This window comes from Salvelinus alpinus, chromosome 24 (genome assembly GCF_045679555.1).
Source record: "Salvelinus alpinus chromosome 24, SLU_Salpinus.1, whole genome shotgun sequence".
Lineage (NCBI taxonomy): Eukaryota > Metazoa > Chordata > Actinopteri > Salmoniformes > Salmonidae > Salvelinus > Salvelinus alpinus.
Genome location: NC_092109.1, coordinates 32,845,627 through 32,858,314, shown reverse-complemented (window position 1 = coordinate 32,858,314; position 12,688 = coordinate 32,845,627). Strand labels below are relative to the sequence as shown.

At 42.3% G+C, this 12,688-nt stretch overlaps 2 protein-coding genes across 3 annotated transcripts; both read left to right on the top strand.

Moving 5' to 3' along the window:
* The first annotated feature begins 228 nt into the window (after positions 1 to 228).
* slc22a6l (solute carrier family 22 member 6, like) lies at positions 229 to 8,162 on the top strand. 2 transcript variants are annotated; one of them, XM_071364592.1, is made up of 11 exons: positions 229 to 752; positions 917 to 1,518; positions 1,656 to 1,759; positions 2,029 to 2,183; positions 2,309 to 2,477; positions 2,569 to 2,692; positions 6,294 to 6,409; positions 6,509 to 6,723; positions 6,834 to 6,942; positions 7,168 to 7,371; positions 7,485 to 8,162. In XM_071364592.1, the coding sequence occupies exons 2-11, from the start codon at positions 1,099 to 1,101 to the stop codon at positions 7,576 to 7,578; spliced, it is 1,710 nt and encodes a 569-aa protein (XP_071220693.1). In that variant the 5' UTR covers positions 229 to 752; positions 917 to 1,098; the 3' UTR covers positions 7,579 to 8,162. The 2 variants fall into 2 exon arrangements, with proteins under 2 accessions (XP_071220693.1, XP_071220694.1); XM_071364593.1 differs by having other exon boundaries at positions 229 to 794.
* A 2,018-nt stretch (positions 8,163 to 10,180) lies between these two features.
* cox8a (cytochrome c oxidase subunit 8A) lies at positions 10,181 to 12,403 on the top strand. Its single transcript, XM_071364591.1, has 2 exons — positions 10,181 to 10,474; positions 12,034 to 12,403. Exons 1-2 carry the CDS (start codon positions 10,358 to 10,360, stop codon positions 12,127 to 12,129), a joined length of 213 nt encoding a protein of 70 aa, XP_071220692.1. The 5' UTR covers positions 10,181 to 10,357; the 3' UTR covers positions 12,130 to 12,403.
* The last annotated feature ends 285 nt before the right edge of the window (positions 12,404 to 12,688 follow it).

Genomic DNA, 12,688 nt, shown 5'->3' with positions numbered 1-12,688 from the left:
CCCAACTAACACACACACACACACACACACACACACACACACACACACACACACACACACACACACACACACACACACACACACACACACACACACACACACACACACACACACACACACACACACACACACACACACACACACACACACACACACTAACCCCTTCACTCACACTAAAATATAACCAATCAAGACGTTGGGACATCTGTATATACAAAAGAACTCTAAGTGTGTGCCTGTGTGTTCAGTATGATGGTGTTGACTCTCCAGTGGACAAGGGATTAATGCCACACAGCAAGGACTCTCCTTCTCCCTCAGCGGTCCATGGAAAGAGTAGTTAAGACCTCGAGCGGTTTAACTGAGCAGGTTATAATCCAGAAAGAGTCTATTTCCTCAGAAAAGCCATAGAAATTCCAGAGCAGATTAACTAACAATGCGTAGCAAAAGCACTGTTTCTTTTGGCTGTTGTTAAAGGGAACTTTTTAAATATAATGTAACATATTGAAGTGAATGGTCTGAATGGACTCCATGGAATCTTGGTCTCTCTCTGAAAAAAACTCTTGCTGTGAAGGCTGTGTTTGTTCACAGTAGGATGCTTGCTAAAATCTGGACTTTTCTTCAACAAAGGCAAGGCTGGTGCATAACGGAATCTATATAACAGCTTTTGTGTCTCAAGTGAAGTATTTGATTTATTTTGAAGTCAAACCTTTTAGATGTACTTTGTCCAGATGTTCTATAATGGGAACGAACAGGTATGTTTACATCTCTGCTTCCACTGGATATTCTTGTCTGAGGTATTATTTTTGCACATAATCTGATTATAAAAGAATAAGAGTAAACATCACATCACAATGAAAATGATTGCAAGTACTGCTATACTTCTTCCCATTAATGTGCTTCTGTACTTCTTTCACAGGTAGGCTACAAATCTCATCAAGTGGAGTAAAACATTTTTTAAACTTGTTTTTTTAACTTGAGTGTTTTTACTCGCTGGCATTTTTAGACGTGTTACAAAAGAAGTTGAAGAGGAGAATCACATTCCTTGCTTCAGCAACTTCTCTTCTCAAGCAAACCCACTTCTAGTTGTGTCTCACAGCCATGGCCTTTGGAGACCTTCTAGAACAGGTGGGCAGCACAGGCCGCTTTCAGGTCCTGCATGTCACCTTGCTCTGTATGCCCATCCTTATGATGGCCAGTCATAATCTGTTGCAGAACTTTGTGGCCTTAGTACCCCCCCACCACTGCAGTGTCCACAGGAACCTGTCCCTGTCTAGTCTGAGCCCGGAGCAGGTTCTGCTGCTCACCGTGCCCCAGGACATTAAGAACAGCAGGCCGGAGAGATGCCTGCGGTATGCTGCGCCCCAGTGGCAGCTCCTGTCAGAGAATGGGACCTACAGTCCAAAGGTGGAGCGAGACAGTAGTAATGATACTGATGACCTTCTAGATGCAGAGCTGCAGGGCTGTAAAGATGGATGGGAGTACAGCATGACAGAGATGAGCTCCACAATTATCTCTGAGGTAACAATCATGGATAAGGTTTACGTAGTAGTTTTATATGCGTCCAAACAAAAATTTGAAAGAGAACAACGACAAAAATAATTGTGGATGTGTTTCAAACTGTCAGTTATATGTATTTTCTCTTCTTCTCTTGTCAGTGGGACTTGGTCTGCGATCTTCGCTCGTTGAAGCAGATGGGACAAACCATTTATATGGGAGGGGTGCTTGTGGGAGCTGTAATCTTTGGGGGACTGTCGGACAGGTACCGCTTTGCTTTTCTTATTGAATAGATCATCAGATCTCGATTGTCAGATAATTTCTGTTTTTCTGTTTCGATTCTAAGGCCTGGTTTCTCTCTTTGATATTTTGTTGGCTTATCTCAGACAAGGCCATACCTCTTCTGCAAAGACAGGCCTCGAAAATACTGGAAGTATGCAGCTGCAGCAGTTATTCAGATACTACACATGGTATTGTACTCTTCAGGGATTAATGGCCTCTGTACCCACTCTCTCTCTCTCCGTTCTGTCTCAGATTTGGACGGCGTTTCCTGCTGCTAATCTCCAACCTGTTGATGGCAGTGGGAGGGACGTGTGCTGCCTTCTCCACCTCATTCTCCGTCTTCTGCCTCTTCCGCTTCATCACTGGCATGGCCCTTTCTGGCCTGGGGCTCAACTCCTTCTCTCTCAGTACGTTACAGGAAGGGCTGGGTAGGCAGTGGGCACTGCAGGCTAAGGTGGGAAATGTTCAAGAAGAGAGAGGCCCACCCACCATGTAATTACTCTTTCCGTCTCTCTGTTTCTCTCTCCTCTAGTTGTGGAGTGGATTCCCACAAGAGTGAGGACAGTGGTGGGTACAGGGACAGGCTACTGTTACACAATGGGTCAGCTGATCCTGGCAGTAGTGGCCTACTACATTCGGGACTGGCGCTGGCTAACGCTGGCTGTCTCCGTACCTTTCTACATCACCTTCCTCTACTCATGGTGAGACCCAAAGGATTGGAGCAGCCATGACACTTTACCTAGTAAGACTATTTGATTATAACATGTTGTTTACCACATCTGACTTGTGCAGGTGGTTCCTGGAGTCTGCAAGATGGCTCGTCCTGACCAGAAAGTCTGAGCAAGCGGTCAAAAATCTCAAAACAGTAGCCCGAATCAATGGACGCCGTGAAGAGGGTGACAGAATCAATCTTGAAGTAAGGAACTGTGTGTTAATGTGTGTGTGTGTACCTGCACTTACAGTTAAAAGTTTACATACACTTAGGTTGGAGTCATTAAAACTTGTTTTCAACCACTCCACAAAATTCTTATAAACAAACTATAGATTTGGCAAGTCGGTTAGGACATCTACTTTGTGCATGACACAAGTAATTTTTCCAACAATTGTTTACAGACAGATTATTTCACTTATAATTCACTGTATCACAATTCCAGTGGGTCAGAAGTTTACATACACTAAGTTGACTGTGCCTTGAAACAGCTTGGAAAAATTCCAGAAAATGATGTTATGGCTTTAGAAGCTTCTAATTGACTAATTGACATCAATTGACATCATTTGAGTCAATTTAGAGGTGTACCTGTGGATGTATTTCAAGGCCTACCTTCAAACTCAGTGCCTCTTTGCTTGACATCATGGGAAAATCAAAAGAAATCAGCCAAGACCTCAAAATTGTAGACCTCCACAAGTCTAGTTCGTCCTTGGGAGCAATTTCTAAATGCCTGAAGGTACCACGTTCATCTGTACAAACAATAGTACGCAAGTATAAACACCATGGGACCACGCAGCCGTCATACCACTCAGGAAGGAGACGCGTTCTGTCTCCTAGAGATTAACGTATTTTGGTGCGAAAAGTGCAAATAAATCCCAGAACAACAGCAAAGGACCTTGTGAAGATGCTGGAGGAAACAGGTACAAAAGTATCTATATCCACAGTAAAATGAGTCCTATATCGACATAACCTGACAGGCCGCTCAGCAAGGAAGAAGCCACTGCTCCAAAACCGCCATAAAAAAGCCAGACTACAGTTTGCAATTGCACATGGGGACAAAGATCGTACTTTTTGGAGAAATGTTCTCTGGTCTGATGAAACAAAAATAGAACTGTTTGGCCATAATAACCATCGTTATGTTTGGAGAAAAAAGGGGGAGGCTTGCAAGCCAAAGAACACCATCCCAACCGTGAAGCACGGGGGTGGCAGCATCATGTTGTGGGGGTGCTTTGTTGCAGGAGGGACTGGTGCACTTCACAAAATAGATGGCATCATGAAGCAGGAAAATGATGTCAATATATTGAAGCAACATCTCAAGACATCAGTCAGGAAGTTAAAGCTTTGTCACAAATGGGTCTTCCAAATGGACAATGACCCCAAACATACTTCCGAAGTTGTGGCAAAATGGCTTAAGGACAACAAAGTCAAGGTATTGGAGTGGCCATCACAAAGCCCTGACCTCAATCCTATAGAAAATTTGTGGGCAGAACTGAAAAAGCTTGTGCGAGCAAGGAGGCCTACAAACCTGACTCAGTTACACCAGCTCTGTCAGGAGGAATGTGCCAAAATTCACCCAACTTATTGTGGGAAGCTTGTGGAAGGCTACCTGAAACGTTTGACCCAAGTTAAACAATTTAAAGGCAATGCTACCAAATACTAATTGAGCAGTAGCGTGCCGTGGGCCTGGCGCCTGGGCCTTCAGTGAGGTCCTACACAGTCCCACCCGAATTAATCCACCTGTTATTACCATCATTTAGATGCCATGGCTCTAGACACTATACATTTAGACAGAAACGCAGTATAACCAGGCGTTGCGTCACCTTGAAATTGACATTTTTTTCAGAGAATTGCAGGGGAAGAGTACAATACAGTACAGTTCAACTAATAGGCAAGAACATAGTCGAGTGCAACAGAGTTATATTAATATTCTTCTTCTATCCATTTCTGGTCCACAAACTTTGAGCTTTAAGTCCCCCAAAAAATAAATACAGTGTGTTCACTAAACAGCGCATTGTCGCACCCAAAGCAGTTTCACCGTGATGATAAAGACACATAACTATTCACTGAAAATAAAAGAAAACAAATAATTTCCAACATAGGCTATTTGCCATTTTATTTTGTTAATATATAGGCTATTTAATATTAACGAAATAAAATGCGAAACATACATACACATTTAATAAAAAATAACATGCATTGTATGCCTACTCACCAAAGACTGATTATTAGACAGTTGCGTGCGCTTAGGGGATCGTGAGAAAAATGCTGCAAGGCCATTGAGGTTGGCAAAGAAGACCTTGCATTCTTTAAGCTTTGAGGCTCCTTGAGTCAGTACTAAATTTAGTCGATGTGCATAGCAGTGAATGAATAAGGCCATCGGTGCCCTCTCCTTAACTTTAGCCTGCACCCCATTGAGTCCAGATGCCATGACTGCTGCGCCATCAAAACACTGTGCCACAACTTTATCCAGACTACATTCATTTTCCTCCAAGAAACGGAAAATAAGAGCGGCAATGTCATCAGCTCGCTTGCCGCTTGTCACATCTTCAAACCGGATAAATCGCTCCTTGACTCCCGTGTCCGTCACATAACGCAGGACGAGTGAGAGCTGTAGCTCCACTCTGGTGTCCCCAAACGTTTTCAAAAGCACCATTGCTTGTAAGTGCCCAGCCGTACTTTGGTGTCTCGTTGCTGCCTTGGTTAGACAACTCAAGTTTGCAAAGCCAGTGTGGCTCCAAACACCAAATCGATCACTTGCAAATAATAGGCATTCCCAGCAGTACAGTTTGCAGTGCTTCTCGGAGCCTGTGAGCCATTGACAGCGCTCATAGTTGAAACTTTGAAAGTGGCGAACGAACGAACCCCTTTCCCGCCTGTGACAGGCTTTGTGGCGTCGGGCGACCTCTCCTTACAATGTCTAACTTTTCTTGAAAAGTTCGTCTTGAGAATGGCGTTATAATTATATCCTCGACCAAATCGATATCTTCTCCTCCTTCCGCCATTGTGGGTTCAAAAAACAGTAGAACGCGAATTAATTCGTTTATCAAATTTAGTTTCCTAGATCTGCATAGACCTGCCCATAGGACCTGCCTCTCAATATTGGTAATCCAATCAAAAGACGTGGACGCCCTACGCCTGCTAGCTGGCTCCTGTGTAACACTGGAGCCAGCCAGCAGGCGTACAATAGCCAACTCTAAAGCTGATTGGTTGACACAAAATTTTAATTTCCATTCCCTTTAAGCTACAAGCGCCCGCACTGTTGATTCTGAAGGCCTGAGGGCAGATTTTAGACCCCTGGCAACACATGATGGCTGAATATGATTGGATAAAAGATCTAACGTAAAGACCAGCCCTCCAAATCTCAACCTGGGGCTGGAAGCAGTGCAACCAAGAGGAAAGCTATGAAATGAAGAGTATAACTCTTACTCTGGGGAATAATTTAATACATATTTGTGGGAAAATATATTTAAAAAAAAATTATATTCTGATGATGTTTAGGCCAGCAGAGAAGGCCTTGCAGGCCCTGACGGCCCACCACTGTAATTGAGTGTATGTAAACTTCTGACCCACTGGGAATGTGATGAAATAAATCAAATTTGAAATAAATCATTCTCTCTACTATTATTCTGACATTTCACATTCTTAAAATAAAGTGGTGATCCTAACTGACCTAAGACAGGGAATTGTTACTCAGATTAAATGTCAGGAATTGTGCTAAACTGAGTTCAAATGTATTTGGCTAAGGTGCATGTACATTTTCGACTTCAACTGTATGTGAAAGTACTCAGTACTGTCTCTGTGCGTCCAGATGCTGCAGGATTCCATGAAGAAGGAGATGTCCTGCTCACAGGGCTCCTACTCTGTAGTGGACCTGCTCCGCACGCCCACCATGAGGAACATCACCATCTGTCTCAGTGCTGTCTGGTATGTCTCCTCTACTTCTGCCTTTCACTATGACAAAGTGCTGCCCAAAAATCCCTTCTAAATGAAATGATCATGACACCCACTTTGACATTCTTTAAGGTTCTCCACCAGCTTCGCCTACTATGGTCTATCTATGGATCTGCAGAAGTTTGGCGTGGACATCTACTTGATTCAAGTGATATTCGGAGCGGTGGACATCCCTGCCAAAGTAGTGGTTACAGTGTCCATGAGTATATTTGGGCGTCGGCCCTCACAGTGCGCTGCACTCATATTGTCTGGAGTCACCATTTTGATCAACATATTGGTGCCATACGGTGAGGTGTTTTTGTCTGTGTCGGGTGTCATTGTGCTCTTTTTGGATGTCATGGCTAACAGCACTGGTGTGATTTCATTGTTGTCTTTTGTTGTTATCGCTTCCGTTCAGAAAAACAGACAGTGCGCACCACTCTAGCCGTGCTGGGTAAGGGGTGCCTGGCCGCGTCATTCAACTGCTGCTACCTCTACTCTGGAGAGCTGTACCCCACCGTCATCCGGTAATTCCAACTCTACCAATGACACCCATCACCCACAGGAGGTTTCAGTTGACTATAGTATTCCAATACTGACTGTAAAATGTATGTGTTTTTATATGTAATCTTTTTACCTGTTTATTAGCATTAGGCACTATTGTGATGAAGATGAATGCAAATGGGGAAAAATGTATTCTGTTCAGGTGTCTGATGAAATTTGATAGTTGGGGATTCTCTTCTGTGCCGCAGGCAGAATGGCATGGGCTGGGTGTCCATGATGGCTCGTGTAGGAGCGATGGTGGCCCCCATGGTGCTGCTCCTTGGGGAGGCTGTCCCGTGGCTGCCTGGCTTCATCTATGGGGTAGCCCCCATCTTAAGTGGGGTGGTCGCCATCTATCTGCCAGAAACACTTGGTGCACCGCTACCCGACACTATCCAGGATGTGGATGAGAGGTAAGTCGAGACACAGTCTCAATAGCAATAGAATTTTGAACACTGTACCAGGAGTAGCAAAGTGAGAACGACTCCCAACTGCAAACTAGCTTCCTTTATTTTCTTTCTTTCAGAAGTTGCAAGAAAACAATCCCCAATGCCTCGCCCAAGAAGGAGGAGCTGGACATGAAAGATACCAATAAAACCCTGTTCAAGGAAGCTGCCTGAAGACTCATCAAATGTTACTGACCTTGCCTGTATAGTCTAAATAGATACTGCAGTTGCTTGCTCTACAGTTTTTTTCACAAAGACTGTAATGTAGCAATCAATATTGTAACTGGTCCACTGGTGTAGGAGGAAATGACCATGATTTGTTTGGAAGACTGATGAACTATGAGCTATGTAGAATAATGGAATGATCTGCTGTGGTCCGCTGTGGTCTGTTTAACATTAATATTTCAACAGTAAAACATGAATTAATGGTAGATTGTGAGTAAATAAATATATGCTACAGTATATTGTGTATTCTAACTACAACTTTATTTGCATTTTTCTATGGGCCAGGCCTATATTTTTATGTTCTATACTAGTATGCATTCATTAAAATAATGACAACCTTATCCTCACCTTCTATCAGTATGATCAGTATGAATGGTCTTAGCCATGTGGCTATATTGTTTGTGACTGTGGCACAATTTCCGTTACAGTCCATGAAACTGGTCATCTTGACTGGGCATGGTATTTGTAGCTGGAATCGGTTTGTGTAGCTTAGGCCTACAGTATATCAGGTAGAAAATAAAATGTCAGATGTCGTCCTGTCTCCGTATTTTCCTAGAAAACGGGGAGGGGAAAATGCAATCATATCACCTAAATAAAAGATGCTACACATGGTCAGTGTTTAAAAGATCAGAAGAAGATCAGATAGATACCCATACATAACTTTTTTTTAGGACATGATGCCCAGAAAGTGCAAAGTTGCGTATATGTGGGGCTACAACACCCCTACCCTACATTGAACATGCTTTTTAAGTCCAGGACTCGAGTAGGCTTATTTTGGTCCAATAAAAAAATACAGATTAGAAAAACTCCCTAAAAAATGGCCCTATGGTTCAGACTTTAAGCAAAGGGTATAGAATTTAATCACGGTGAGAATGCCATTTTTAAAAGTTTGGCAAAAACAAGTTGGTCTCAAAAGAGTGTTCTCGCTGGCAATGAAAAGGGGAGTATCCTAGTATGTACAGTACCAGTCAACAGTTTGGACACACCTACTCATTCAAGGGTTTTTCTTTATTTTGACTATTCTCTACATTGTACAATAATAGTGGACATCAAAACTATGAAATAACACATATGGAATCATGTAGTAACCAAAAAAGTGTTAAACAAATCTACATTTATTTTATATTTGAGAATCTTCAAAGTAGCCACCCTTTGCCTTGATCACAGCTTTGCACACTCTTGGCATTCTCTCAACCAGCTTCATGCAGCTGGAATGCATTTCAATTAACAGTTGTGCCTTGTTAAAAATTAATTCGTGGAATTTCTTTCCTTCTTAATGTGTTTGAGCCAATCAGTTGTGTTGTGACAAGGTAGGGGGTATACAGAAAATAGCCCTATTTAGTAAAATACCAAGTCCATATGATGGCAAGAACAGCTCAAATAAGCAAAGAGTCCATAATTACTTTAAGACATGAAGGTCAGTCAATCCGGAAAATTTCAAGAACTTTGAAAGTTTCTTCAAGTCAGTCGCAAAAACCATCAAACGCTATGATGAAACTGGCTCTCACGAAGACCACCACTGTAAAGGAAGACCCAGAGTTACCTCTGCTGCAGAGGCTACATTCATTAGAGTTACCAGCCTTAGAAATTGCAGCCCAAATAAATGCTTCAGAGTTCAAGTAACAGACACATCTCAACATTAACTGTTCAGAGGAGACTGCGTGAATCAGGCCTTCATGGTCGAATTGCTACAATGAAACCATTAGTAAAGGACACCAATAAGAAGAAGAGACTTGCTTGGGCCAAGAAACACGAGCAATGGACATTAGACTGGTGGAAATCTGTCTTTTGGTCTGATGAGTCCAAATTTGAGATGGTGGGAACTCATTCAAGACTGTTGAAAAGCATTCCAGGTGAAGCTGGTTGAGAGAATGCCAAGAATGTGCAAAGCTGTTATCATGGCAAAGGGTGGCTACTTTGAAGAATCTCAAATATAAAATATATGTTGATTTGTTTAACACTCTTTTGGTTACTACATGATTCTATAATTGTTATTTCATAGTTTTGATGTCTTCACTATTATTCTACAATGTAGAAAATAATAAAAATAAAGAAAAACCCTTGAATGAGTAGGTGTGTCCAAACTGTTGACTGGTACTGTATATAAATAGCTAAACAGGTGGAGCTGAAAACACCTGCCCTGGATGATGGGTCGTCACTGCTCATTCACTAACATTTCATCTTCAGAACTCAATCTGACGTAGAGCTCACTGTTTGCACTTGACAACAAACTTTTTCAACACACCTCTTTTCCACCATCTTCAACAGATTCAGATTCAACCTCTGCCTCCCTCATTCTCTTCAACCCCTCTTCCTCTCTTTCTTGCCACCTCAAGTGACGCCATCTCTACTGCCACTCCATCATCTCTGAAAAGACATTCGCACACCGGTAGTCGTCTTGTATGATAACTACAACTACCATAATGCTGTTGGGATATCACAGAATTACCTCTTTGGCCTATCAACTCGGTTGTCACTAGTTACCACACCCACACATTTCAAAATTCGCTATATCCTAAAAATTCATGAATTTATTTCCTTGCTTTTTTGTCTTAATTTAATTTTAGGTATATGGTTATGTTTCAAATCTGATTTTAAGAAGGTAAATTGTAGAAATAGGTGGGGTTTAGCCATAATTATGACTTTGCCGCTCTGGTAACTAGTAACAACCGATCACCACCGCAACCCACTTCTCGACCATTACAGAACATTGCTCTACTCCACAGTTATGTCTGGGCTCCTCAGAACTATTTCAACCCGCACTGCTCTGGCACTGCGGGGACCCACGATCACCCAGAGGGCCAGTGTCTTCACCAGACCAGCTAAAGACCCTCTCGGCCCTTCCGTAAGTTGGTAACTTTACCTGTGGTCGTGAAACAGGCAAGAAGCTCGTAGCTGTTGAGGCATAAGCCATGTTGGGCCTGCTAGTTAATGTTAGCTTGCTAACCGATAGCTGAAGTTGTTTAGCGTCATAGCTAGCCAGCTAATTCCGCTGTGGTAGCGATGACACGAGTGTTGCATATATTTTATTTTAGCTAAACATAAATTGAACATTTTAGAGTTGAACTGGAAGGTCACATTAGACAGTTAACTGTAGGTCAGTTCATGACAGGCTGGTGTAAGAAATTGTATTAGATACTAGTAACTTGTTTTAACCACTTCTCAACATAAGCTATTCTTGGCACAACATGCACCCATTCCCACTACTTTGTCAGACCCACACACACATCCCCTCCCCCATGAATAGGGCCTGTGAAAACAAACGCACATGCAGGATGCCTTGGGATGTGACTAGGACAAAGAACTGTGTGAAAAGCCAATGGAATGTCGACATCAGGCCGAACAGGACTACCCACGACCCAGATCGACCAATCGGAAGGCCAGACGACAAGATCAACCTACTTTGCTTGTTGCCTATATAATCTGTATGTACTGCTTAGAGGGGCTCTCTTCTCCGACGATTTCATAAGAATCTGACAGAAAGGGGCCGTGCACGTTTTTGCCTGATATCTTTACACTTTAATAAAACGGCCTTATTATAAAATTATCCACCTCGTCCTATGTCTCCACTTGGTCTCCTGTCTCCAGTAAACGTTTTATCAACACTGGGCAGGGATGCATAGCTACTATGGCAAACTAACGTTAACTAGCTGACATTTTTTATTTAACCTTTATTTAACTAGGCAAGTCAGTTAATAACAAATTCTTATTTACAATTACGGCCTAACCCGGAGGACACTGGGCCAATTGTGCGCCGCCCTATGTTACTCCCAATCACGACCGGTTGTGATACAGCATGGAATCGAACCAGGGTCTGTAGTGACGCATCCAGCACTGAAAGCAGTGCCTTAGACAGCTGCGCCACTCGCGGCACCAGATTGCGGGATGTCGGACCTATTCCTGTTTTGTTTCTTCCTTTTAAAAATACATCTAATTTAGCAACTTTCCTATCAATGTAAAACTTTCTTTCTTTTTATGATAATAATTTGCAAACTTTTGTTGGTGTGATAATCTGCAAGGTCGTGTTAGCTATGTAGCTTGCTAACATGGCTAACCACTGATTCATCAGCAACAGGGCAGTGATCAGGAGAATATCCATGATGGGGGCATTGTAGTTATGCCCCTAAATACATGTGTTAGAGGTCTATCCAGTGAACTGAAATTCTCAGAACACAGAGATAGAAATGTAGCTAAATAGCTGCACTTAAATATCGTTTTGCAAGGTCAGGAGTGTCCATATAGCCTTTTCCATCTGACATGATTCCTTGTACCACATGACATTGAGAAGTAATCATCTGTTTGACACGTTTGAACATTCTCATTCTGTAACATTACACAACACCCTCAACATCGCACCATGCCATGAATAACCTAGTCCTGTTTACTCTACCATCCTTTCTATAGGAGACCATCATCGGACTGGGCCTGTTCGCACTGGCTATCCTGGGACCTTCCGGTTGGATTCTCGCCAACATTGAGGACTACAAGAAGAAAGATTAACCTAACATGAACTCATGTTAATGGATGTTCTGTACATTCTCTACTTATTCAAGACCCTCCTGGGACCATCATTACTTCAAGAACTCTGTGGAACAAATCCCCAACCTCCATGAACTACCTCTCCATCTCCACTTTACCCTCCTCACTCCTAGTTTACTCTTCAGCCCTTTGGAGAACCGTCTGCAAATAGAATGGCTGCACAACATCTCAATAATTGTGAATTTTAATTGAACAAGCAGTATGTTACAAAAATAAAACATAATTCAACTTTAAATATTCTAGTCTCAAATGTGCCTGTTTGTCAAGTGCCTCTCAATGATGCCAACACCACTCACTAAATAGCCTGGAGAAAAATAAGCTATAAGCTGTCTATTTGATTTACTAAGTGTACTTTTGAAGTTACTATAAATCATTTCACATTCCTGTAAAGAATGTTATTTTTGGGTTACCTTATGATGTGGTAAGAAAGTAGTCTGGGTACTGGTCTTTTTAGCTAACATTCCACCCTTTGCTACTCCTGTAAATTACCTAGTGGAATGTTAGCTAAAGAGAGCGGTAC